This window comes from Cricetulus griseus (genome assembly GCF_003668045.3).
Source record: "Cricetulus griseus strain 17A/GY chromosome 1 unlocalized genomic scaffold, alternate assembly CriGri-PICRH-1.0 chr1_0, whole genome shotgun sequence".
Classification (NCBI taxonomy): domain Eukaryota; kingdom Metazoa; phylum Chordata; class Mammalia; order Rodentia; family Cricetidae; genus Cricetulus; species Cricetulus griseus.
This window is the reverse complement of record NW_023276806.1, coordinates 194,650,452-194,678,419: the sequence shown is the minus strand read 5'-3', so window position 1 is coordinate 194,678,419 and position 27,968 is coordinate 194,650,452. Positions and strand designations below refer to the sequence as shown.

The window sequence follows — 27,968 nt, the reverse complement described above, 5'->3', positions numbered from 1 at the left end:
AGCATTTGGAAGGTGCACAGTTCAGTTTGTAACTGAGCTAGGTCCCTTTATCACTGTGTTAAAATACTCTAAGCTTGCAGAGCAGGAGTCTGTCATCTGCAGACAGGTAACCTGGAGGCTCACGCATGAGTGATTGCTGTTACATTCGGCACTGTCACGCTGTTTTGTGATGGTTACCAGTCTTGCATCAATATTGATACCAACATGTGTGCTCTACACTGCAGAGAACTGCTAGGCAGTGGCCTCAGCTGTTGAAAGATTTGCTAAGATGATCTGACTCACCTAGTTCTATAACTTCTCTAAATTCTCCTTAGATTAGAATGAAAAAAAATCATTGGGAGGCTATATACTTGCATTATATCCATTTTTCAAAAGATGGAGTTCATTTTTTATTATGCTCTTGAAGAGATGTTGATGTAAAGCTTGTTACCTTGTTTTCAGAAATTGTTGAGCACATCTTTGTAAAATGTCTCCCATATTGTTTTTTTCTCTCATAATGTTTTAAATAAAAATTTGGCCTGTGTAAAGGAGTCTATCTTTTAGAAAATGAGAATTAGAACTTTTTTTTTTTTAAAGATTATTTATTATGTATACTGTGTCCTACCTGCATGTATATCTGCACCCCAGAAGAGGGCACCAGATCTCATAACAGATGGTTGTGAGCCACTATGTGGTTGCTGGGAATTGAACTCAGGACCTCTGGAAGAGCAGCCAGTGCTCTTAACTGCTGAGTCATCTCTCCAGTCTGAGAATTAGAAAGTTTTGTTTTGGCTGCTTGGAAGCTCAAATGTAGATTAGAAACTCATTTTCTGTGAACTCTGTGTGGCCATGTGATCTACTTATATTTTACATTTATATAATGATGCTCTGTATATTTTACTATATTCTTAGAGAAAACATCTGATACTTGCTTTTTGAAAGAGATGAGATATAATTAAAATGAAACTAGTGTAAATGTGGTTACTGTCTGTCACCACAAAACACTGGCTGATAAGTTATCACCGAAAGTAGTGGCTTCAGTGATCACCCAGAGTAAAAGCCCACAGATGTGTGTCTGGCCTGGCTCCTAAGCTCCCCTCCTTCACTGCTACCCTAGCAGTCAGTAGCCACAGTGATCTCCTTGCTGTTTCCTTAACAGTTTGAAGTCCTTTTCCTTCATGTCCCGAGCATCTTCTGTCCTCCCTAGAACAGCTTCCCCTCAGAGGGCGTCTTCACAGAGGCACTATTCACACGCCTCCTTTTTGTGCCCTTGCAGGAGGAGGCCATTTTTGTCTCTGCTGTACCGCAGCTCCTGCCTCCTGCACTTGCTTCTCTACCTCCCTACTTGTGGCCTGCCCCTCCACACTGAAATGTTAGCTCTTGAGGGAGGGCTGGGTTCCTTACTGCTGTGTGTCTAGCCACTCGGACCTGGATGGTAAGTAATGGTGGTGCTTAGTAAATGTGGATTGGGCCGGCCACCAGATTTCCTTTCAGGCGTTTATGAGCATGTGTGACCTCCAGTGAATGAGACTATCCCACCGCAGTCATCCCAGGCCAGAGCTGCCCTGTATGACCTTCCACATCCTGCATCTTGCTGCTGCAGATGATGGAGCTTTCACTAAACATTTAATGTGCCAGGCACTGTAAGAATCTAGATAACAGGTGTTTTCCTAATAGATCTATAGGAACTTCTGGGTGGGGAGCTTGAAGGGTTTTGGGCTAACAGTGGTTGGGATTCATAGATTTTTTTTTAATTTTGATTCTAATGCTGTGACTCTGCATTTCTATATTGCTTTATATTTTGCACAGCTCATTCCCACACTTCTTCAGTCCTTAAAGCACCCTGGAGAGGCAGGTGTTTTTACTCTCTGGCTTCTTACAAGGAAATCACACCCAGAGAAGTTGAGGACCTCACTGGGGTTGCAGAGTTCGATTTGTCTCTGTTTACTAAGATTTTCTGTTTCTAAGCCAGGGCCTCACTGTTAGCTCAGGCTAACCTCGAGTGTTGATGCTCCTGCCTTAGTCTCTAAGTGTCTAGGATTAGAAGACAATGCTGGCTTGCCCCACTGCAAAGCCCTATTTGAGTTTGCAGATACTTCTTGTGGTTTTCTTTTCTTGCTTTGTTTTGAGATGGTCTCCTATAACCCAGGTTGGCCACAAATTTACTTTGTAGCTGAGGATGGCTTCAACTCCTGATCCTCCTGTCTCCACCTCGTTAAGTGTTGACATTACTATACCTAACTCAATTTATAAACTTGCATATTCTACATTTATTTTTTATTTTTGACCATCTCTCTCTATGTAGCCCTGGCTTCTGAATGTTGGGATTTAAGGCGTGGGCTGCCACACCCAGCTAATATGCTGAACTTTGTGCATAAGTAGTGGTGTGGGGAAAGAAAAGTGAACTTTTTTGTGCACTGTTGTGTACTGAACCCAGGACCCTGAACATGCTGGGCAAGTGTTGTCCCACAGAGCTCCTTCTGCAAACTCTGAACGCCTCTGTGTGATGTGCATGGTGAGTGTCCAAAGAAGGGTTTGTTGTGTTTCCGGCAGCAGTCTAGATTTGGTTGTTTAATTCTTTCTTTCTTTTCCTCTGTCTTTGATTGAAAGTTCTGGCTTCAGTGAGTGATGGGCTGTCTTGGTGAGTAACCAGATTTTCATAGTTGCGCTTGCTTTCCCTCCCGTTTGCACTTCCTTTGATCTTTTAATTAAAACAAGAGCATTGACTTTTATGCTCTTGAGTGTGTCTGGACTCCATTACTCTGCTAAAGTCCATAGCGAGAACAGGATTTCTCCATGGAAGGAGCTGCTGATGGTGAGTGCTCATTTTCCTTTCACGACATTTGTCTGGCAACTGAAAGACTGAAGCTGCTATTTAAAAGAAGAAAATAAAAGGAACCATGGGATTCCATTTTCAGTCTCTGGATCTTTATCCCGTGTTTTAGTGCTTGTCTGTGGGACTCTCCAGGAGCTGGTGACTTGTGAATTCACTGGCCCCATCCACCATCCTTGTTCCTGCTAGAAGGATTTGGTGGACCTTTAGCCTGTTAGATAAACACATTCCTTTCTGGGGATTAATTAGTCATGTTTAGAGATGTAATTCATCATGTAAAATACCAGAGCTGTCTTAGTAAAAAATTCTTAGTGATCCGGGAACATCTCTGTGTCCATTGTCACTGCAGTCTAGCTTACCCTTTTGTATTCCCCAGCAGTTTGTAAATTATAATCAAGATTTACATGAAATATGGGCAGAATCTAAAGAGTGGCTGTGTAATTGAATGCATCTTGGAGTGTCAACCTAACTCATTGTCCTTTGCTTCTGCCTTTTTGTTTTTGTTATTATTATTATTTTTTAACCTTTTTGTCAGGTCCAGCAGCATTGCTTCAAAAGAAAAAAAGAAACAAGCTGGGTGGTGATGGCACACACCTTTAATCCCAGTGTAGTGGGCAGAGGCAGGCAGATCTCTGTGAGTTCAAGGTCACTCTGTAGAGAGTGAGTTCCAGGACAGCCAGAGATGCCCAGGGAAACCCTGTTTCAAACCCACCCTTCTCCCTTCCCCTCCTCCCCCTGGAAAAAAAAGAAAGAAAGAAATATTGGTGAGCTGTCACATGATTAGGGTGAAGTCCTCAGTTTGGGATTGAGGTAGGAAGAATAGCAATTACTATATATGGTAGAAAGAGACTGGGCTTTGGTTTCAAGTGTATTCAGCTTTAATTCCAGCTCAGATTCCATTAGCTGTGTGCATGTATGCAAATACTCCCATCTCTGGACCTCTGCTCATGTATCAAATAAAGGGTCGTGATACTGTCAGGTTCACTGTACTATGTTAAGGCTATCAGAGACTGTACTTACTATGTGACCACTGCATTGCTTCTGTTTGTTCTCCAGGCCTCATATTTACCGCCTTCCCCATGTTCTAGACACAGGGCAATGGGGGATGTATACATTTCTGGGCTTAGTATTAATGTTTAACATGTGAAACATGTCTCATCAGCAATGACTGTCCACCAGATCATAGATCATTTTTTCACTAAGACTGCATTGTAGTGCCAGGTGTGGTGATGCTTGAGCGTTAACACTTGGGGGGCAGAGGCAGGAGGACCATATAGGTCAGTCTTGGCTGCATGATAATTGGTAGGCCAGCTTGAGCTGGCTAGCAAGCCCCTATCTTAGAAAATGAAAACAAATAAAACAACCCTCAAAACAAAGACAAAAACCCCTCCAAACTAAAACCTGGGAAGAACAAACACAATGTAGTTCAGAATGATTGTGCCTGTCTTGTGGTATATAATATCTCTTTGTTTTGGAAATAGCCTTCTAAACCCCACACCATTTGTCATTAACATGTCAGCACATGCAAACTTCCATGCTGTGAAACTGGGTAGGAGTTGTGTTGGAATAAGGAGCTCAACCTAGGTGGAGTTCAGAGATAGATTTTAATTACTCCGAAGCTGTTTAAAGCCTAATCCATAAGCAGGCCGACGTGGGTTTTCAGTCCTTCTAGGATCTCTTATTCTAATTGTGTGAGGTGGGCAAATTAATCTCTTCAAAGCTCAGCTGCTTCTAGTGTGGAAAGGAAGATAACAAGAGGCCCCACTCCGGGGGAGTGGACACATACTCGATAAAGTGCCGAATAAAGCTGGTTTCTTACATTGTGAGTCTCTCTAAATTTTAGAGGTCTTCATTAGTTTCATTGTCTTACTGCCTTTCCCTTCACTAATTAAAAAATACTGTAACAAGCTGTATTTTTAGAGTTTTATGTGTTTGACTAAAGATGGACGAGCTGTCATTCATCCCAGGTTACATCAAAAGGAAGAGGATGAACTTTCAGTGTGAGTCAAACTTGCACAGGGTACTTCTTCTGTAAATATTTCCTCTGGAAATGAAAATAGAAGAAAATATCCCCTGTGGACTCAATTTACGCCTAATCTTCGTTTTAGTAACCCTTTCTCTTTCCTAAGTAACTCCTAATGATCCAGTAATGCATTGCAGTGACAGCTCATGCCAGAGAAGGTGTCCTTCCTGAGCCTGACATTTTCCTTAATGGTAATTCTGACTAGTTAAGGTAAACAGTGTGAGAGGTTTGGCATGTTTCCTTCCACAAATGGCAGTGTGTATGTGAGGGGGAAGGGGAATGTGGAAGGCACTGTGGAAATGGCAGGCTCATGCTGTGTAGCACTGTAGAAGTGATGGAGTAAAATATCCAGAGATTGTTACCAATGGGACAGTTGATAATTTGGAAGGAAATTTTGGATTGCTCTTTAGATTAATATCCTGGAAGGTTTCGGATTTAAAGAGCAAAGTTATATATCATAAAAACAACAGAGAGACATGCTAAGATATTCTGAACCAAATATTGAGGGTGATTTTTGTGTCTCTCCCTTTGAGATTTACTTTAGTAGTTAAATACTTGTGTGTTCTCTACCTGAATTGGAACTCATCTGGCTTAGGATCACAGGTTTACAGATGAGGAAATAGGGTCTGGCCTGGTACTGCCCTTCATAGCTCCCAGTACTGTTTCATTTCATGCAACACTTGATCTCTTGGCATCCCTAACACATTTACAGAATTCATTTTGGAAGGTACATTGAAGTCACGGACAGGCCTCTTGAATTTCCCTCTAAATTGAAAAAGAAGTTTTATATATTGTGTGGCTCATGAATTAAGACCCCTTGCTCTGAATGACAGTTTGGAGAAGACTGCTATACAGTATTTTGCTTGAAAGTGTCAGGAAGTGGGTACGTGATTGATTTGCTGACAGACTGTCTTTGAAAGCAGTTCTAATGATGGACTTATAATTGATTGCATCCATCATTGAGAGCCTAAAATATCCCCCTCCCTAAATTAAAAAAGATAAATGAAATAAACTAAGTTGAATGTATAAGCTGACAAATCTGAGGGAATTTAATGAAACTCTAAATTACCACAGGGAGCAGATAAGAGAAAAAGGTTTCTTTATTATAATACTAAATTAAAAAAAATTATCCAAGAAAGATAATGGAGGAAACAAAGATCTGTGGCCCATGTATCAAACTGAGTTATTGAAAGATTTTTAATAAGTGTACCTATCTCATTGTCTGGTTATTGTTGATTCCTATCAATCTTGTTGGTACTGTTTGAAGAATAGTGAATGCCGCCTCTGTCTTGTAGTGCAGCATGGGTTATTGCTGTTGTAACAGATTTTAGAATTAACGTGACCTTATCCCCAGGCTGCTGGGGGCTCTGTTCCTATTTCAGGCCATTCACACGAGCTCTTTAGAAGGTGGTCCATTGCTGAGAGAAATTTTATCTTAGTATACTTCAGCCACATATGAAAGAGGGATACCCAGAAGTGACTTAAACAGTGATATTTATTTTCTCCCTTAGCAAGAAGTCTTGAGGGGTGGGCAGCTTCAGCTCCATCATGTGGCCCACAAACACAGCTGCAGTAGCATGTACTGTGCCTTTGGTTCCACAGATGACCAAGTGTCTTTGAATCTCAGCTTTATGGGTCAGTGTCCTGGGCAGGAGAAGGGACCTTTTTCTAGATGTTTTGTAGGTTTTGTTAGGCAGAGTTGTAAGAAGAATGGACCTGTTAGGAATTATCATGATTCTTACCAGTCAAGAGCTGCTGAGCTTCCGTCGTATCCATGCGATCTGTGCTGATTAATGTAATTTCAGGCGTCAAGAGGGTAGATGAAGGGTGGGCTCTGTGGCTAGGCAACCTGTGCATGCACTTTGCTGCGTGTTGGAACCAGCCTTGAAGGTTATTTTGTATCTTCTGGTAACTCAGGTCATTTCCTTGTTTGTGTATGAATGTGATTCTGTATTGACTGGATACTGTTCTTCTGATTGTTGCTTTGAAGTTTGACATGGCCACATACATGGCTTCATAAATTCTGTCTTCACCAGGACTCTGTCTACTAGTGATGATGTTGAGGACAGAGAAAATGAGAAAGGTCGCCTTGAAGAAGCCTATGAGAAGTGCGACCGTGACCTGGATGAATTGATCGTTCAACACTACACAGAATTGACAACGGCCATTCGAACTTACCAGAGCATCACAGAGCGTATCACTAACTCTCGGAATAAAATCAAGCAGGTGAGCCTCCTTCCCTCCTGTCTGGCAATTGTCCCTTCCTTTACAGGTGTGGTTTGCAGCTGTGCCACAGTAGTGCCTAATGGCCCCTGACCAGTGATTCATAAAGACAGCTTATGGAATTTTGAAAAGCTATAGTTTTCTGAGTACCCTGCCTTTAGTACCTGAAGGACAAAGTGAATTTATAAGTGGTGCTTTTTTTGTATTTGGCCAACATCTATAAGATAAAATAAAACAAAAGACTGCATACCATCACATCCAACTTTTGTAGTTCCTAGCTATGTATTTTTATTTTTTTATTGTGTGTGTGTGTGTGTGTGTGTGTATACATATGCACATATGTGTACAGGTGTGCATGTGTGTGCATGTATCTGTGTATGGAGGCCAGAGGTCAGCATTGGGTATCTTCCTGCATTATTTCCTACTTTCTTTCTTTCTTTTTTTTTTTTTTTTTTTTTTTTTTTTTGAGACAAGATCTCACTGTATCTGTGCCGGGGGCCGGCTTATATCAGTCCCATGCTACAAAGGCTATCTATTCAGAACTGATGTCTCTGGGACTGAGATCAGAGCCAGCCAAATGGCCCTGGGTCCATCCCTGAGTTGGGGGGTGTTGGATCTGGAAACTCCTAGCTATCCAACAGTGATAAAGCCCAGACACAGGCATCTTGTCATTTCAGGAGGTCTCTCAGTCCCTGCTGGAAACTGGAGTCTCTGGTTTATTCAAGCATCCTCCTATATGGCTTTCCAATAGTGGGGGCGACTGCAGAAGGCATCTACTATCATGTATATAGCTGACATCAAGTAATTCTTTTAATTCAAGAGGCACCTAAACAGTCTCTGGGCACTTAAGCAAGTTCCCTGGATAGGTACTGGCACCCCCTGGGCCTAGGTCTGTTGTTATGCAAACTAGGAGACTTTCTCCACTGAGGCCAAGCCATCTGGCGGCAGTGATTAGTCGGACATTTGAAAGACTATGGAAGATTCAGAAGTTTGGACCCCAATACTTTATAATCGATAATTTTTTGGGCCCCGACTTTATAATCGATAGTTTTCTGGGCTCCCTGATTCAGCTACACTGGCCTCCCAGCAAATTTCATGACTTTACTTGTCTTTGTCCATCTGGCACCGGGGTTACTGGCATATACCACCATGCCCAGCTTTTATGTGTCTGCTAAAGATCTGAACTCACGTAGCCATGCTTGTGCAGCAGGTACTGCCCACTGAGCCATTTCCTGAGCCTCTAGACTGTGTATTTGGAGGATCACTCCTTTAATACTTTTTTGTACTGTTTTGATAAGTAACAGTAATTGCTACCTGTATTGAACACTGACTTTTTTGTTGTTGTTGCCAGGGTATGATTGCATCTGTTATCTCAACAGATTTAGAATGTGGACTTAGGGCTCCCTGACTCTAAAGCCCTTACTGTCATTTTTTTTTTTTTTTCCCCCAGGAAATTTTCAAGCAGTGCTTTTCACCCCTAAAAAATAAGTATAAAACATGCAGAACCCCAACATGTCAAATACCAACAGGGCTAGAAATCTCTGCTTATGTAATGTTGGGGTGAGAACTGCAGAGCAACATGCTTCGCCTCCCTTTTGGCAACCGCCTCTCAAGCACCTTGGGGACATTATGTCCCATGCAGACTGTGGTGTGGAATTTGCTATCTGGGCTGTGAGATATGGAGGACTCCCTAGCTTGTTCCAGCCCAGGAACAGCTGTGCTCAAGGTGTTACATTCTTTCTTGTCCTCTAGAACTTGTGGTATAATTTTGTAAGCAGTGCATACATTATACTTCTCAGACACTGCAGATGTGACTTTCAGCCTCTTACAGTCCTGCATCGGAGCCAGTAAGCTCCTAACCTTTCCTGAAGCAATCTCTTTGCATTTTGAAAACAACTGGCTGATTTTTGAAAGGAATACTATATTTCTTTGCCTTTAAATATGGTAGTTTCCTCCTATGGATTTATCTGCGAAACTAGATGAAGCTATAGATGAGTTGCTCTTATGCAAAACAAACTCTAGTCCATTTTGACCCAGTATAATAAGCTCAAGAGAGGAAGGGTGAGGGACCTCTGATGGCTTTGGCTGACTGGAAGGATTTGTCCTAATCTCCAGGGAGGTGTCAGCAGTGATTACCCTGGTCCTACCACTCAGCATCATTGTTGGCAACAGAATGTGTCGGCTTGTTCTTGGTGCTGAAAACAAGGGTCTCATCTTGAGAGTCTTGCATTTTATAGAAGCCACACACTATTCTATGTACCATTCTTACTTTCAGTATACTAAAGTCAGAGCTAAAGAAAGAAAACAAAAGAAGTGTTTATTATGCCAGTTTGCCAAGAAAGTAAATGTCTCCTGATCCAGTGTCAGTATTTGGACAAGAAGTACAGGGTGAAAGCTTTGCAAAGAACACTGTCATAATTGATTAATAAGCAAGGAAAAATGCTGGAAAATGAAAGTAAATTTGTTTATATTCCTTTTTTTGATAATTTTGTATCTTAAGCATCCATTTTTTTTTTTGTAATGACCAAAGAAGCAGTAATGTTTTCCCACTCATCTTTCCATCTCATTGTTGGTTTTTTACCCACAATTCAGGTTATATACCAATGATAGGTAGATAATTGTCTCAGGTGAAAATGTGCATGAGTCAGCCACCATCAGGCTGCATTATTCTAGAGCCACACAGCAAGTTGGAAATACTCAGATCTGACTTGAAGTTTTCCTCCTGTTCTCTAGTGAAGGAATATGAAGAAGATTGAGTCTATCAACACATCTCTTGAGTGCCAGCCATGCTCTTGGTTCTGTTTTAGGTACTAGTGGATATAAAAAGTGGAAGACACCATTCCCTGTCCTCATGGAACAAACATGAAGATAGGATAGAAACAAAAACAACTAGATTATTCCAGTGTTTGTTTAGTCTCTTTATCTCTTCAATAGAGACCAAACTATCATGCAGAGATAGTTATTCTAGGCTCTGGAGTATAGAAGTGAAAGATTTCTGCCCAGACAATTTAAGTTTTAGTTTACATTCTAATCAGAACAAACAGACCACATGGCAATAAAAGAAAAATACAAGCAAGGAAATGACTAGGGATTTGCTTTTTTAACAAGGTTGGCCAGGGAAGGCTAGTATCTGAAGAGGATGAGGAAGAGAGTCTGTTATAGAACTCTTGAGGAAGGAGAGATAGGTGCAGCAAGAGCACTGGTGAGCTGAAAGCCAAGTGAGGAGTCAGGAGAGTGATAGGAGACAAACGAAGGTGCTGGTGTGTGAGGTGTGGCAAAGGGGACTTGCGGCCATAGGGTCTATCAGGTTATTAGATGGACTCCAGTTTTTAGCGAGTGTACTGATGCACACTTGACTCATATAAATGAAGATTTTGCAATATGTGCTATGCATAATTTTTAGCCGTTTGGAAGTGGTAAGGTTTTGAACATAGTAACAACATAATGTGGCTAATATTTAAAGGCATATTGTATCTGATGATGTAGGAATATATTTTAAGGTGGAACAAGTCAGAGATGTGTTCTTATTTATGCATTGCCTTCCGTTTTGAGGTCACTTCCATATATCCATTTAGGTTATATTTTTAGAATCTATGTCCTTCAGAATAAATACATGCTGGTGGGTTTGATTTTCTTCTCAAATTTTACATTGAAAATTTTACATTGACCAAGTCCATTTGGAAGTTTTTTATAGTTTAAAAAATAATCATTGTAAATGAAATACCATATATGACCAATCAGGTCAAGTAGTATGGATAATAAACAAAATTCTGGAGTAATTAAATACACTGTTAAATTGGCCAAAACCAGATGCCTCAGAATCCATGGGTTCTGCTAGTCTCATGGTGACTGTTACAATGGCATTGACGTTGATGGCTATTAATTGATACAGATTGAAAACTCATACCAGATATGCCATGCTTTGTTGATGTTTCTCCATGATATGTGAGGAAGACGAGGTGAGTTCAGTGAAGATTTTTTTAAACATATTAAGTAGTCTGATGCCTATCATAGAAGAAGGGTTCACAAAGCAGAATGTACACTTGGCTTTCTGGTATACATATGGACACAACATTTTACTTTTTATTGGCTGTTTTCTTGGTATTAGATACCATAATAAAAACCTGCTTTTCTTGCCTATAACTAGAAAGAGCTATGAATAATTATTCAAGTGATGTTCTTAGGGGCCCCATTATTTAGGAATGCAACATTCATTACTTAACATTTACCCAACATGACTTCTGACTTTTATATGAGAGTATACCTTGAGAGGTAGAATTAAGATGAAGAATAGCCTTAATTAATACAAAGAATGTCATAGGAGAACAGCATATTTTTCGTAAGATGTTATTTACAGACTAAATGTTAATGAAAATTCTTAACTATTTGTATGAGAAAGGGAAGAAAACCTCAGGTTTCCAGAAATGGACATGCTAAACAATGGCCAGTAACAAGAGTTGTAATTTAAATGTAGAACAGTAGTCTTAAGTACATTATTGCAGTCATAGGAACCTCGAGGCAATCTTACCATAAAGCTCAAGGGTTTCTTGATCTGTGTCTGCATCCAGCAGCTGAAAAGGAAGGGATTGCCCTTGGAATGAATTGAGAGGAGGTTTTCAGAGAATTTTAAACCTGAGAATGGAAGTTAAAAAAACTAAAGGTGAAGCATGGAAAATAAAAATGTGAGGGTAATTTAAACATGGCTGTTGTTTCTCAAGTTTATTCTTTCAGTAAACTTTCTATAAACTCTATAAGACAAACTCAGTTGGACCCTTCTCACAGTCATGTGTGTATGAAAGCATTTAGATGTAGATTTATTTCCACCGTCAAAAAGGGATAGAATAATATTTTGTACTTGTAAACTAAGTGATATTGATATATTGATTTTTAGTGACCATTTCTTGCTCAAGAGAGAACTTCTTAGGTTCTTTCTGGTCCACAGGTGTCCTAAGATGCTTGCACATGTGCTGTACTTTATTATGGGTGTTAGCACCTTCAGAGGAATTTACCATTTTTATTTCTCTTGTTTTGAACTCAGTACTGTTCTGCTTTTGTGTCTTAAAGATTATGACCTTCCTGTCTTTCCCTGAGCAGTTATCTATCAGCCCCTCTTAAGTGTGTTTCTGCTATTTCTCTTCCAAAAGCTGAGGCAAGTTTGTATATTTTTAAAGCCCAAGTTAGTTTTCTTCATTCCTTTGTCCCAAAGTTGTGTTACAAAAATTTCTACTTTTCCGCCACCTATATCATCTCACATCTCTTATTTCAGTAGTCTCTGGAGCCCTGTTTTATTTTCTTCTTTTCTTCTGTCCTCTAATTAGAGTGACTTACAGTTGTGTATATTGAGCCTGAAGTTCTCGGTGCTGCTGAACACATGATTTGGAGCAAATGTCAAGTTAACTGTAATTCTGAGGAGGCAAAGCATGATACGATTTAACAACTTGGCTTTCCATGGGTTTATTTATGATAGAAGCAGGATAATATAATTTTTCAATATTAATTATCCCTGTAAATTAGACATAACAGAGTGAAAATACTGTCATCACATTTATAAAAATAGAACATGGATTTGAGAAATAAATGTTTATGTGAGTTTGGTACCTTTATGACAGAGTTCCTGTTTCATACCCCCCAATTAAAAAGACCTTATTTAAATTTATTGATAAATAAAAATTATGTACATTTATGGATGTACCATGGTATTTTGGAATTTGAACACCTTGTGGAATGGTTACATCAAGTTAATATGTACATCACCTTACATAGATATCATTTCTCTGTAGTAAAACCATTACAGCATCTCTTAGCAATTTTCAAGTATAAGACACATTGCTGTTAATTTCAGTCAGCATCTTGAATTTTCTCCTGTTATCTAACTAAGAATTTGTATCCTGTCGCTAACAGCTCTTCAGTCCCATCCTCTGGTAACTGTCATTTTCCTCTCTTCTGAGTTTGGCTTTTGAAAATTGTCACATGCGAGTTTGTGTGGTACCGTCACCCTCCCTCCCATTCATTTATTATTATTGTTATTGTTGTTGTTGGAGACAGCCCTGTCTGTCTATGTAGTCCTGGCTATCCTAGAACTTATTATGTAGATCAGACTGGCCTTGAACTCACAGAGATCTGCCTGCCTCTGCCTCCAGAATTCTGGGTTTAAAGTCATATCCCCTACCCTGGTTTTATATTATTTCCTTCAATGTTTTATTCCTCATCTTTACTGAGGTTTAATTTTCATGCAGTAATATGCATATATTCTGATATTATATGTCAGTAAATTTGTTTTTTTTCTATTTGAATTTGTTACTATTGTGTCAGAGAATTCACTCCTCCTATGTAGCCCAGGCTAACTTCAAACTTGGCTATTGTAGTCCAGGCTGGCCTCAAACTTAGGCTCCTCCTGCCTCAGCTTTCCTAATACTTAAGTTACACAGTCTACACTGTATTTCATACCCCACCACTTCTTGCTCTCACTTTTTTCTGCTGTCTATTGCTCTGTTCCTCAGAATTTCTAGCTGTCACCATCTCCTCCCCTTTCCTGTGTCACTACTTTCTCCCTCTTCCTCTAAGAAGGGTCTCAAAGAAGGCTTGACTGCCATTGAGTTCCCTGATGGAGCACCCTTACTTTCTGTGGTTGGTGCTGAGAGGGAGCTGTCAATGTTATTGGAGTTGAATCATAGACAGTGCTAAAGGCCCTGAGGTCCTAAGGATCATGCTGGTTGATAGTCCTAGCTCCCCTTTGACTACTTCCTCTTGTTTTTCTTCAGTGCATCTCACCCTTCAGCCATACCTACCATTCCTTGAGCCAAATCCTTTCCAGTTGTCCAGCTTTGGCAATTGCTGGCAGAAGGACTCAACTGCTCATGTGGCTTGATGGGATGGGATGCTGGTCCACAAAATATCCCTATGGGGAGTCTGAATTCTTTACTCTGGCTTTCCATGTCCTGCACCTTCAGTATAGCAAAACCCACTCCAGGCCGAGGCACCCAGGCTTTCATGGTTTGCTAACTTCCACTATCCATCTTCTGGCTAGCTTCTAGAATTGTTCTGTGGTTTTCTGTTTGCGCATCCCTCTTCTGTTCTTTTTTTCTTGATGTCCTGTTTATAAAGAATCTCTTTGCTTTTACCATGGTGGAAGTACATGAAGCAATGGTGAGAACTAGAACCATCTCTGTCAGATTTTCTCTACCCCCTTGATGGAGTCTTACCACCATGCTTCTGAAAGGACATCACAAATTCTTCTTACCTATAACATAGAAAATGGACTTAGATGTTATGAATTCAGAGTAGTTGTTTTCTCAAGAGACTTTCTGGCCTTAGCTGTCTATCTTCACCTTTTCCATGCTTGTGAGACAAATACTGAAATTTCATTTTACAGTAGTCAAAAGCACAGTGTCAGTAGTATGTTCATCCTTAAAATATTCTCACTGAGAAAGAATACAGTTCTTCAAGAGAAACAGACACACAGACTCTCTAGGGTCATGGGCATGCCTCATACTATTGGCAGTTTGGATCATGTAAGTGTACATGGCTGTCAGAATGCACCAAGTCTACACCAGAGTTGCAGTCACCTCAGGGGAAATAGAGACAAAACTAAACAAATGTTGAGCTCCATATAGAAGCATATGCTAGGACTGTCAACAGTGTTTGAAAGCAGTTATGTGATTTGTAGATGATAATGGAATTTAAAAATCTCCCAGCAAAAACTCAAGTGTGGCAGCATGTGCTTGAGGCCTAGTGCTAGGGAGCAGGAGACAGTAGGATCACCAGGTCAAGGCCAGTGGGTTTGAGCCAGCCCGAGCTACATGACACCGTATCATTTTTAAAAATTCCCTTTCCATGTTTGAAACATTGAGAATTTTATAGGGTAGAAAATGAAACTTTTATGATATGATTGTGATTAATGTCCATTTCCCAATCCCCTTTCTCCCAATACTTTGCTACCTTTAATCATATTTTGCATCTGCAGCAGTTAGAATGTTAGATTTATAGAATGCTGTAGATTATCTAATATCAAATTTACTGAATGATGCTTAAAAAGTCTGTCATGTGTCTTTGAGATTATCTCTACATGTGCTTACTCCTTTTCCAAGGTTGGCTCTAATTTTATTGTGGCCATTTGGGAAGAGCACTGAGATCCTTGGTAATAAATGGGTTGGAGTTCTATACCTGTAAGCATGGGTCCTGTAGCTTTCAGCTGCAGGGGGAACTGGTGAAGGAATACTAGAACTCTTACTGATCATTCCCATTAGGGTGGGTCCACATTTGTATGGTGCCTCGGATTTTCAGAGTTCCAATATCCATTGTAATTATTTCTAGGTTCACTCAAAGGTATGCTAGAAGTGGTTTTCTCGTTTCATGGGAGAGAAAATAGAAACACAGAGAGTTAGTGATGCAGCCAAGTGACCAGAATCAGGATTAGAATTTAGCAAGGGGATCAACCAAGGGAAATAAGTGGGAGGGAATTAGGAAGTGTTACACACACAGGACCACTAAGGGATACTAACCAGGATAGTGGTTTAGGCTGGCAAGATTTTGAATTGACTGAAGATCCAACATGTTTTATTGTAGGTAAAAGAGAATCTCCTTTCCTGTAAGATGCTGTTGCACTGCAAACGGGATGAGCTTCGTAAACTGTGGATTGAAGGAATTGAGCATAAGCATGTACTGAACCTGCTGGATGAAATTGAGAACATCAAGCAAGTGCCTCAAAAACTGGAACAGTGCATGGCCAGCAAGCACTACCTTAGTGCCACTGACATGCTGGTAAGAGCAGCCTGTGCAAAGTCTCACTCCTGCAAAGATACCGAAGCTCTCTTCTCTCTGCATATGGCATGGTACAAACACCCCTCAGGATTCTCAAGCCCTTGCAGGGGAACCCTAGCTAGTTCTCTTCCTGCAGTTTTTGAAATGGTAGATGGCTATTATGTGTGTATTTCTGCCCTTTGAACCAAAGCAAGAAATGCGGTGGAAAGAAATCAGTATTGGAATTGTGTTGAAATGATAATGAGAGATTGCTTTCTTAGCTTCAGAGGATGATTATGAATTTCATTTTAGAGGAGAAATCTATGTGACACAGACTTGAAGATTTGTAAAGTTAGGTGTTCCATAAAGGTTTTGAAGTGATATTTTGATTGATTATAGCTTTGTTTTGTTTCTTTTACCTGGTGAGAAAGAAAATGACTTCTTTGATACTAATCTTAGAAGGACCTTTACAGTGCTGGATGCTCCATGACCTGGCCTTGACTGTTTCAGTCCATGGTGTTCTGATACTTTTGAATTAATGGAAGTTCCTAGAGGGTGCGATTTGTGGTGAATGTCAAGCCAGACTTTAATCCCTCTTGGACCTGACTTTTCTAAGGCTGGTGGCTTTTCTGGAGGACTGTCCTATCTTCTTGCCCATTTACACACATCCATATCTCTGTAGAAGTCTACAGAAGCTCTTAACAGCAGCTGTGCTAGATAGGAATTTTTCTCTTATCCACAATGGGGGCAAGTTCTTTATCTTTGTTTTTCAAATTATGTTGGTGAAAACACTGATGGTCTTGGTGTGGACTTTGATGAAATATTTCATTCACTTCCATTAAGAATTTTGCTGGGATTAAAGGAGTTTGAGCCCAGCCTGGTCTCAGAGTGAGTTCCAGGGCATCCAGAGCTAAAAAGATAAACACTGTCTCAACTTCCCCCTCAACAACAACAACCACCACCACCACCACCACCACCACCACCACCACTACCACCACCACCACGCTTCTTTTTGATAGAAGTTTGCTGTAAGGAGTTTCAATTTGTTAACAAAAGGGTGAGAAGTGTCTTATTATTTTATCACATATTGGTTACAAGCCAACTGAATCATCAATTTTAACAGTACAAGCAATATTGATGTAGTAAAAGAAAGAGTCTTGGTGTAGTAAAATAATTAGTCTTTCCTGTTTTTTTTTTTTTTTTTTTTTTTTTTTTAGCTCTGTGTGTGTGTGTGTGTGTGTGTGTGTGTGGTTGTTGGTGCTTTTGTTTTTTAGGTTCTTGCCATTGAATGTAGGACCTTGCACATGGTTGATAAGCACTCTGCCCTCTACCACTAAGCTGTGTCTTCAGCCCTTTTTCTATTTATTTTTTACCCCCTAAGACAGGGTTTCTCTTTGTAGCCCTGGCTGCCCTGGAACTCATTCTATAAACCAGGCTGTCTTTGAACTCAGAGCGATCTGTCTGCCTCTTCCTTCAGCGTGCTGAGATTAAAGGTGTGTGTCCCCACTGCCTGATATTTGTTGTAGTTTTTTGAGACAAGGTTTTACTCGTCAAGGCTATCTCAAACTCATCTGTAGCCTGAGTGCGCCTTGGAGTGCGCCTGGCCTTGATGCAGCCAGGATTGCAGCCCGGCACTGCCAGGCCCAGCTTGTTTGCAGCATCTTCTCAGAATGACATCTTAGTTCATAATGACTGGGATGTCCAACAGCAAAAAATTTCTTTTCAGTGTTACTGTTGATTTATGCATATTTTTGCTAAATTATTAAGGTTTAGCAATTAGAATAGATAAGCTTTTATATGTTTGTGGAACATATAGACAGCAGCTTTTATCATTGAGTCATTGTTTTGGTGTGCGTCTGCTTTTAATTAAATGTCATGTATTAGAATGGGTTGTTAGGGTTTATTTAGGTTAATTATGTTCATTTTAGCATTTCAGAATGTTCTTTTATGGCCCTATTACTTATGGGCTAATTTATTTATTTAAAAGCTTAAAATGATTATTGCCCTTCCCTTCACTAATTTTTGCTCAGGTCTTAATTAAATAACTTCATCAAATTCTTTGTTGTAATTTATAGAAATGAGACTATAGTTTTTCCTTGATGTAACAAACACCTGAGATAAATCAACTCATAAGAAAGATTAGGTTTATTTTGGTTTATACTTTAAGAGGTTTCAGTTCATGGTTGTTTGGACAAGGCATTTCACCATCTTGGGGGCATGTCACTCTTCCTGGTGACTGAAAGGTTCAGGCATTATGCTGGCCTGCCCCTGTTACCTGGTGGAACAGGCAGTACCCTGGTCAGCCCAAGGTTCCATGGGAACTAAGTCTGTACGCAGATACAGAGGACCCCTTTAAAAGACAGGTCCCTGCCCATTTACGCTCTCTGTTTCCTCTGTTTCCCTGCTCTGCTTTGTCTCTGCTTTCTCTGTACTCTGTCTCCCACCTATGCTCTCGCTCTGTCTCTCTATGGCGACCGGCCATGGCGGTAAGCCATTACTCTGTTCCTCTTTTTAGTCTCCCCATTCTGCCCAACGTTGGGTGCCAAAATGTTATTCTTTTGTTTAAAAAGAAGAAAAATGCTGAGACAGACATATTGACTATAAGTTTATTATAAGGCCCGGCAGAATGGGGAGACTAAGAAGAGGAACAGGGGTAAATGGCTGACCGCCATGGCCGGTCGCCATAGAGAGAGCACATAGGTGAGAGAGAGTAGAAAGAAAGATGAGAGGAAACAGAGCGGGGGAAACAGAGAGAGGGGAACAGAGGGTAACAGGGGCAGGCCAGCATAATGCCTGAACCTTTCAGTGACTAGGAAGCAAAAGAGACAGGAAGGGACTGGGGTCCTTTGAAGTTATGACTCCAATGGCCAAATTTACAAAGGTTCTACCTCAAGGTTCCACCACTCCAATAGTGCTGCCCAGTGGAGACCACACCCTTAACACTGGGCTCTTTGGGCAACATTTGGGGGTTAAAAAAAAGTGGACTCATGTAAACAGTATGCTAAAAGGACAGAGGCATATTTGGAAAGCACCTCTGTGTTCTCTCTGCAGTCTTCATTGTTTTCTTCCAGACGCATGTCAACCTGACACATATGTGGAGTGACTGTATAAGAACCCCAACTGAAGAATGGTCTAGATCAGAATGGCCTGCCTTCTTGTTTGTGAAGCATATTCTTAATTGCTCTCTGATGTAGGTGGGGATGTTGCACTGTAAGGCGAAATTTAGGTGTGTATGAAAGGTAGCTGAGTGTGTCAGAGGGAGCCAGCCAGTGAGCAGCCTTCCTCCATGGGTTTCCATTTCAAGTTCCTGCCTGTAGTTCCTGCCTTTGTCTCCCTGGATGATGGATTGTAGTCTGTGACCTAACTAACAAGAACCCTTTTCTCCCCAAGTTGTTTTTAGTTGTGGTGTTTGTTATAGCAACAGAAAGCAATCCAGGACAATTGGACTTAAGTGTATGGGGATAGAGTTAGGTGTTTGCATTTTTGTGGGAGAGAACAAGGGGTATAGGCTGTAGACTTTATCCAGTTGCAGAAGGGAACAACCTATTTATTTATTATATTTTTTACTAATTAATAGACGTCTAAGACCTATGCTGAACCAGATGGTTGTAGTGATCATTAGTTCTAGCTAAAATCTTTGTGTTTGGGGTGATGGGAGTGGATGGACAGTCCCCTCTTGTAACTCGAAAAATAAAAGACCCAGCCATAGATACTGGGGTTCAAGCTTCAAGCTGAAGGTCAAAAAAACAAAGTAGTGGACCACTAGCTCTTACTGCTACCTCAGGCTGATCCTGCTGCCTCTCCTCAGTGTGGCTGGAGAATCCTGAGACTTCAGTGTCTTCCTATCCTCAGTGTGGCTGGAGAATGAATCCCTGATACTGAGACCTTGCTCCTGTTTTATATACCTCCCTAATGCTGGGATTAAAGGCGTGTGATCCCAGGTGCTGAGATCATCTTTGTGTGAGCTGTTTCTCTTTAGGACTGGATTAATCTTGTGTAGATCTGGGTGGCCTTGTGCTCACAGAGATCTGTTTACCTCTTAATTTGAGTCCTAGGATTGAAGGTGTGTACCACTACTTCCTAGCTTCTGGGACTAAAGATGTGTGCCTGGCTTCTATGGCTTGTGGCTGACTTTGTTTACTGAATCCTCAGATAAGCTTTAATAAATTACAAATAGTTTATCACCACACCCTCTCCCACAAGGTCAGTGAGTAAGATACATTGTTCCTTTCCCCTCATTTATAGTTGTTTTTTTTTGTATTTTGTATTCTAATCCTTTGTCTGCTATGTGAGTTAATTAATAGTGTCTTTGAGTAGGTGTTTTTCTTTTTACTTTGTTCATGGTAGCTTCTCTTAAAACATTTTTAATGCAAAATTTCTCAACATTGTTTATGTAAGGTATGTGATTTTAAGTAAAAATTTCTATGCTGTTGTTTTGGAGAATTTTTTATTCTTTAGTCCATCAGCAGTCCATTCTTTTTTATGCTATGAGCCAGGGATCTACTTTTAGTTTTTGCTCTTTGTATCCGGTTGGCTCTGTGCTGTTGGTCACAATCCAAATTTTCCCATATGTATGTATCTTCAGGTTTTTTATTTTGTTCAGTTGCTTATGTGTACAAAAATCATGGCCTTTTAATTACTGCAACTTTGTAATATAGCTTGAAAGGAGGTGAAAATGGTCCTTCATTTTGTTTGAGATTGCTTATATTCTTTTGGCCCTCTCTTCTTCCATGGTCATAAAGAATGAAAAGAATTTCATTGACTTTAAGGGCTTGTGTGTTAGCAATCTTGTCTTTATGTCAGTGAGCATGAGCATATTCATGGACTTTTGATAATGCTTGACAATATACTCCTTACAAGTATTCCTTACATATATGCCATTAAATTTAATGCATCACCTATGTTCTAAGGCTTTAAAAGTAATAGCTTTATATTAATTATAGTGTCTAGTTATTTGGTGTTTATAAAGATAATGTAAGGCATATATCTCTTTGACATTTATCATTTAAATTATAATATATTTAAATAAATTATAAATATATTTAAATATAATTGTATCATGTGCCCCCTTCCCTTTTCTCCCTCTAACCCCTTCCATATATATATATTCCTTAGTATGGCAGTACAATTTGCTTAATCTTTATAGTGTTTCTTGTATGCATATGATTTTAGGGATGGCCACTTGACATGGGATAACCAAATTGGGGTCTTTTTCCTAGGGAGGATTATTTCTCCCACTCTCCACATTCCTTAGTTGCCTAGGTTAAGGGCCCCATGAGAGTTCCCCCTCCATTAACATGTCTGTTGGGGGCATCTTCGTTCAGGTCCTATTTAGGGAGCTGTGTTGGTGAGACTTCATGTGTGTAGCCTCTTTGGCATTTCTAGGAGACACAGTCTCTTCCTATTCTTCTGGCTCTTATAATCTTCCCACCCCCTACACTGTGACCCCTGAGCCCCAGGCACAGAAGTTGTGCTGGAGATGTTTTGGTCAGTGGGGACTCCGCTCCACATCCTTTTCTACACTTTGATGTTGCAATTTTCTATAAAGATCTCAATCTATTTTTGTGCATCAGAAGATCTAAATTACATTAGAAATTACTTCAGAAGTAATTTCTCTCCTTTTACCACATGAGTCCAGAGACGGAGCATAGGTTGTCACGTTTTGCAACAAATACCTTTTATTTGTTGACTTGATTTTTTTTTTTTTTTTTATTAATTGACTACATATTTTCCTGGAGTGATTCCCAATGTTATCTTCTTGGAATTAGCTTAAATTTACTCAGCTTTCTGAGTATCTCAGATACTACATACCTTTCTTATTTTTTCATAAGCTACATTAATTTCATTACCATATAATTGCTTTTATTTATGTGGTATATCATTGACTGTGGAGTTTATATCTTGCCCATTTTTTTTTGCCACATTCCTACCACAGCCACATTCATAGAGTCAGAGTTAACAACTCATTAGCCAGGTGGGTAACTATGTGAAAGACTTCATTACATGGAGGACATGACTTTCTTAAAGGTACTTCTTTCCCAGGAGCTGTGCTGTATTTCCTCTGTTTGGTGATTTTTTTTTTTTCAATTTTTTGACAAGATACTTTGATTTCTAATCTTTTGTAATATTAAAATTAGCAAAAAATTTCAACAGAGCTAATATGATTATATACATACGTTGAGTTGATATTTTGTATGGGAAATGGATCAACTCTTGTCACTCTTACAGCTGGGATAGATGGGTTTCTGGTGTCATTACTATTTTATAAAAGAGGCAATTTGCTTGATTCAGGAAGTTGGTGTACCTAAATGTACAACAGTTTGTCTATTCTGTCAATAAGAGATTGGAAATATTCTTCAATAGTCTTATGTATATATGACTGTAGTATAACGTCTGCAACTACTCTTTTACTGGACCTCATATGAAAACAATTACATTTCTTTTCTCCATGGTTATATGCCGTTACATGTAAAATCTACTCAAGGACTCTCTAGGGCCCAAATGGAAATCGGCACTAAAATGCTTCAGAGGAAAGTAAAGACAAAACCATCCAGTCTTTCAAACCTCACTGAGTTCCTTGGATTTGTTTGACAGAAGACTTTGCATTTTCATTTTAAGGCAGGTGCAGATATAGATATGTAGTAATTTGATCCCTCCACAGTATGGGTTAATAAACGCACTGTCAATAAATCAGTGGTGACCCATGCAAGGCTCTTGCCACCTCCTGCTATTCCTGTTTTAAAATTTGACCTGTCTTATAGCTGTAGGCTTGGCTTCTAGGTGGAATTTTATTTCTTCTTTTGATATGATAACCAGAATATTGTATGAAATAATTAAATTGTCATGACAGGTAATGACTGCAAATAGACCCAGCCTTTTGTTTCCTTCTTTAATGTAAACAGTTGCTGTTGGCTTATGAAAAGCTAAAAATGATCCAACAAGAAGCCACACAGAAATCAGAGGCTTGATTAATATTGTAGCCTGTAGCTTTGTGATATGTATGGTTTAAATTAGACCTTTGCAGTGTTGTGCTGGGTTGTTGCAAGCACATTAATGACATAATTTCTGGTTGCTGCATCACGTTTCTGCAGTCTGCCTTTTGTATTCCACTCACATTAATTGAAGTAATTTTGCCAGTGAAGCGTGTTTCAAACCTCTGCATTTAAATTGAAATTTTAATTCCCTTATTGTCTTGAAAAGACGGCTGAAGATGCCTTGTTACAGGTTTCATTATCACTCAAAACACTCCAGCTGCTGGTTTTAATGTACAATGACTGATTAATTCTGGAAACAATTATTAATATAAGAATAGCAGCCTCTTCCCAGTGGCATGAGTAACCAGGAAGATATTTCATGAGAGTTAATATTTTTATAAACTTTTTCTCCCAGGGAGAATTTGTGTGTAGAAGTCTGCATCGTATGAAAATTGCAGGGAGTGCTTTGAAAACCATTTACACAAGTTCTGATTTATCAGCCATACAAGTCAATTCATAATTGCTTTCAATCAGTAGAAACCAAACCAGTGTGAGTCGTTTAGAAGCACTTTAGCTGACAGTCACACAAGGCTTGTGACTAAAATAAATTTTCATTTCTAAGCCTGTTTAAGATTATAGAGATTTTGAATGTCTTTTTAATCATTTTGTCTTTATTTTTATGCCTTTATAAAAAGAATCCATAGCTATATAGTCAGATGAGGATTATTATGATAATTATAATAACATATTTACATAGTTTTCTTTTCCCCAGAGGATTCTGGGATGCCTTTCTGTGAGCATTGTGTAATGGAGTTATTTTACTTATACTTTGAAAATATGGTCCTATCTGATAAGGAAAGTAAGGCAGCTATTTAATTGAGTAGTTTTCTAGAATCCTATAATAAAAATATCATAGTATTTTCAGTTCATGATTCTTTGAAGTTGTTTGCTGATATTGAGAACTGTATGTGCCAGCGTGGAAGACCTAGACTTGATCTTAGCTTTGACTCTTTGACTCAGCATGTCTTGTGGCCAGTCACTTACATTTACTGAATGCTTGAGTTAAGGATAATATATGCCTTTGAGGGTTATTGAAAGATTGTAAGTAATCACAGTACACATTACAAAGTTCTTTAAATGTTGATAGTCATACAATTTTTAAATTGGTAGTGTACGAAAGGGTATGGTATAATCTCAAAAGTCTAGAGGTGGACTTACTTTTAGGTGGTAGTAATTTGAAGTAGGGCTAGGTTAAGCACGTTTTCATCGTCTTTTTAGTCAACATGTATGTTACCTGCATGCAAGACTAGCTTATTATTTTAATTGTATGTTTTGATTGAGGATGATAATTTGAAATATTCATATAGTGTGGGTAATTATCATTTCTATCTCCTTGGACATTTTTCATTTGGGGTATTTTACTAACAGCCAAATGGTTATACATATCTATGAGATGTAATGTAATTTCAATACACATTTACAGTATGTACTGACCAAATAAGAGGTTTTCTCACTTTCTTTCTCTTTTTTAGGATGAAACATTACTTGACTTACCTCTCATGTCAGCAAATGCTCAAGTGTTCGACTGAGTTAAATTCCCTTCCAGATGAGGCATTTTGGTGTATTATTTAATTTCTCTTAGCCGTCTCCTCCTCCTGCAGTTGGAATGATACAAGCATCCATCTCTTGAGCCTGCTGTGAGCTTTAGAAGAGAAAACCTCTGTAAATGTGCTTGTCTCATGGCCTTACATAGTAACCACTAAAATACAGTACACAGACATGATAGCGATCATTATTTGCAACCCAGGGTTTTCCTACAAGATACAGCCATACTAAAAATGCAGAAAACTTAATTTTAATCTTAATTTTCTTATCATGACATTGCTTTTAGAGCCTTTGGTCCCTGCTAGTTTTTCTTAAATTATATAGTGGATTAATTTGAACTTCAGTCATCTCTTTGTGCTCTAGAAGCACTATTTATTTCTAACTGTACTCTGATGATGTGCAATTTCCTTTTCCTTCCTTCCTTTCCAGACTCTAGTAGTTACCGTTTTATGTTCAGCTTAACTTTTCAGCAACTATATATGGGAGGGAACATGCACTTTTTCTTTCTGTATTTGATTCATGTCACTTAATATTATATCCTCCTGTTCCATCCATTTTCTATAAATGATAGGACACTAGCTCTGAGTAATATTTCATTGTGTACAACTAAGCTATCATGAATAGTACAACAATAAACAAGAGGATTTAGCCATCTCTCTTTTATATATTGATGCTGTTTGCTTTTGATATTCCACAGTGAACTAACCAGATCAGATGGCAGAAATTTTTTTTTTTGAGAGGGTTTCATTCTTTAGCCCATGATGCTCAGGAACTCACTGTGTTGGACTTTGGACAGTTTGACTGTAATATTCCATAGCGTGGACCTTTAAGGCCATGTCTTTTGGCTTCTTGTTCCTGGGTGTCCACATCAGGCAATTTTCAGCTGTTATTCCATTCAGTAGCTTTTTTTGCTTTCCCCTATTTCTTTGCTTTCAAGTACTCCAGAAACTTGTTTTGTTTTCTTTTTAACATTCTATGTTCTTTTCTTATGCTTGATACAGTCTACTGTTGAGACTTTTCAACTGAAAATTTTAAATCTTATTTATTATAGCTGTCATTTCTAAGATTTCTATTTGATCCTTTTACAAGATTTCTTTCTGTGGAATCTATCACTTGTCATGAATTGTTTTCTTAATTTTGTTCAATAATTGTACCTTTTTTATTCTCACTGATTTTCCTGATGCTCATAAACAGGTAGGCATTTTCTCAGGATCATTTTCTTTGGAATTTGTTGATAGAGAGTTTTTGTTTTCTTTGAAGGGATCTGTTACTTTGTCTTTTCATATTTGCTATGATCCTAAGTGGATATTTTCACATTTTCACACTTCTGTCTATTTTTTGCATAAGTTTGCTTCTATTGTAAATAGCTTTCTTCAAATTTTATGTCTTGGGGTATTTGGTTGGCTTTGGTGTCAGTTGGATACCATAATATAATCTGTGTAAAGCTTTTTTGGCTGTAACTAATGGCTTTAAATGCAGTGTGTTGTATGTAACAGGTTTGACAAACCCACTGGAGAGGCCGTGTTGGGTGGTACACTCAGTAGTTGTGGTTGGATTCCTCTTTATGGCTACTCCAGTGGTGGAAGTGCTGTTTTGTGAGTGTGCTGATGTTTCTTCTGGCACTGCTAGGGCAGCTCTTCTCTTGTCAAGGCTCTGGCACCACTTGGCACAGTTGCCCTCAGTTCCACTGATGATGCGAATCCAAGAGTGGCTGGCTGTAGGTGGGAGTGGTGATGGGAGCATAAAGCACTGTATATCAGTCATATTGCTGGTGCCAGAGAGTTGGCCACTCGGGACTAGGACATGTACCATCAATGGTGGCATGTCTAACTTCTATTTTCTAGTTTAAGGAGTTTTTAAGAAAGTAGTTCTAGTATTCCTTAACACATGCACAGATGGATGTCAAGATCCAAATTTTTATGCCATATTTCTGGGATTTGGTGTGGGTGGAATTCAAGTTCTCTATCATTAATTCCTCATTCAGCCTACATCAAATATACGTTGGTGGGAAAAGCAGTAGGTAGCTAAATATGCTAACCTGTTAGATGTTATGATTAGATAGATATAAACCAGTTTCAGGATTGCAAATGGTTTATTAATAGTATTGACTTGAGTGTTATCTGGCTTCAGCTATTCTTTCTGGTTTAAACCTCAGGAATGATGAACCACAGAGGTTGTTCTTATTTGTGCCAGTGAAACTGTCATTAGCAGGACATACTGAACTTATTTTCTCTTCCTTATGGACTGGAAGGAGGTGGTCATGCATTGACTCTCAGATGATTAATGGACAAGTAACAAAACAAGGCAAATGTAAATCCATTTTCCCTGACTTGAGAGTTTTTGTTTTTACTGTCACTCTGGGAGGGCTCTTGATGTGCAAACATCGTGAATATCAGGAGATGGACATGTAGTGGGCTTATCGGCATCAACCTGATAGCAGCTCAGTGACTGCACAGACATATTCCAGAATTCTGTATGGGTTTGTCCACAGCACAATAAAAACATGTCAGTACTTTAATAATCATTGCAAAGGACTAATGTTCCCAATTTCAATATCAGCTTTTGATACTAACATTCTATAGTATTATTTTGTCAGGAAAGAAAGAATATGGCATAAATTCAATAAAAGATTAGAATTTCTTAAATTAAAAATTTTATTTTATCTTTGTTGGAGTTTTGCCTTCTTGTATGTCTTTGTACCGTGTACATGTGTGGTGCTTGTAGAGGCCAATAAAGGACATCAGATCCCCTGGAACTAGAATTACAGATGGTGATACCATTATTGATCACTTAGGTTGTTGGCATGGTTGTTTGTGAAGGTGGCCTTAACCTGGGAAGAGACTATGTGCTAGCCTGGCGAGAGATGGGAAGCTGTTCATATTGTGATAAGTACTGTGTGAGACACACAGAGAGAAAAGGGTACTAGAGAGAGTGGGGGCACTCAATTTGGCTTGTTATTTTGGGGTAATCCTCAGAGGCTGCTTTCAGCCACATTTGAAAGCCCTCATTCCCTCAAACATCTCTCTGATAAGTTAGGAAAAGATAAAAACAAAGTTACCAAATTAATGAATAGGTTTGTGATAGCTGCAGTTTATTTTTTATTACGGAATAAAAATGCAGAGCTTTGTAGTAACCATTTTTCCTTCTGCTCAAACTTCTTTTTTATTTATTTTTGGCTTTGATGACTAGAGTTTATAAAAATCAGATGGTGTGGTAGGTATCTTCATTTTTGCTTCTTTTTAGATTTGCCATTCATTTACTTCTTTTATTTTTAAAATCATTAGAAATTCTGTTTCATTGCGTGACCCCTTATGAAGTTTAACAATTTTCATTTATCTTGTCTGGAGTGGTGATTCCTAAACTGTGCATTGGAGGATCTCGCAAGAATTCTGAAGTCTAGGCCACAACCCATACTGATGAAATTGAAGTCTCTGGTGGTAGACTGCTGGCTTTGGTCATTTTTAACAATATCCAAGTAATGACAGTTCATAGCCTGACCCGTCCCTCGGGTCAGTCATTCAGGGTTCCGAAGGGGGGCTGCCTGAAAGAGTCATGGGCGAGAGAAGGGAAGGAGACCAAGCACACAAAAGAG

The 27,968-nt window shown here is 39.2% G+C and overlaps 1 protein-coding gene across 2 annotated transcripts in view; it reads left to right on the top strand.

The window, feature by feature from the left end:
- The window catches only part of Exoc4 (exocyst complex component 4), a 691,582-nt gene that overhangs the window by 12,247 nt on the left and 651,367 nt on the right, over window positions 1-27,968 (top strand). For both annotated transcript variants that reach the window (XM_027391411.2, XM_027391412.2), the window contains exons 2-3: window positions 6,872-7,061; window positions 15,624-15,818. In XM_027391411.2, coding sequence (XP_027247212.1) covers window positions 6,872-7,061; window positions 15,624-15,818 — 385 coding nt within the window. The remainder of the gene's footprint in view (window positions 1-6,871; window positions 7,062-15,623; window positions 15,819-27,968) is intronic.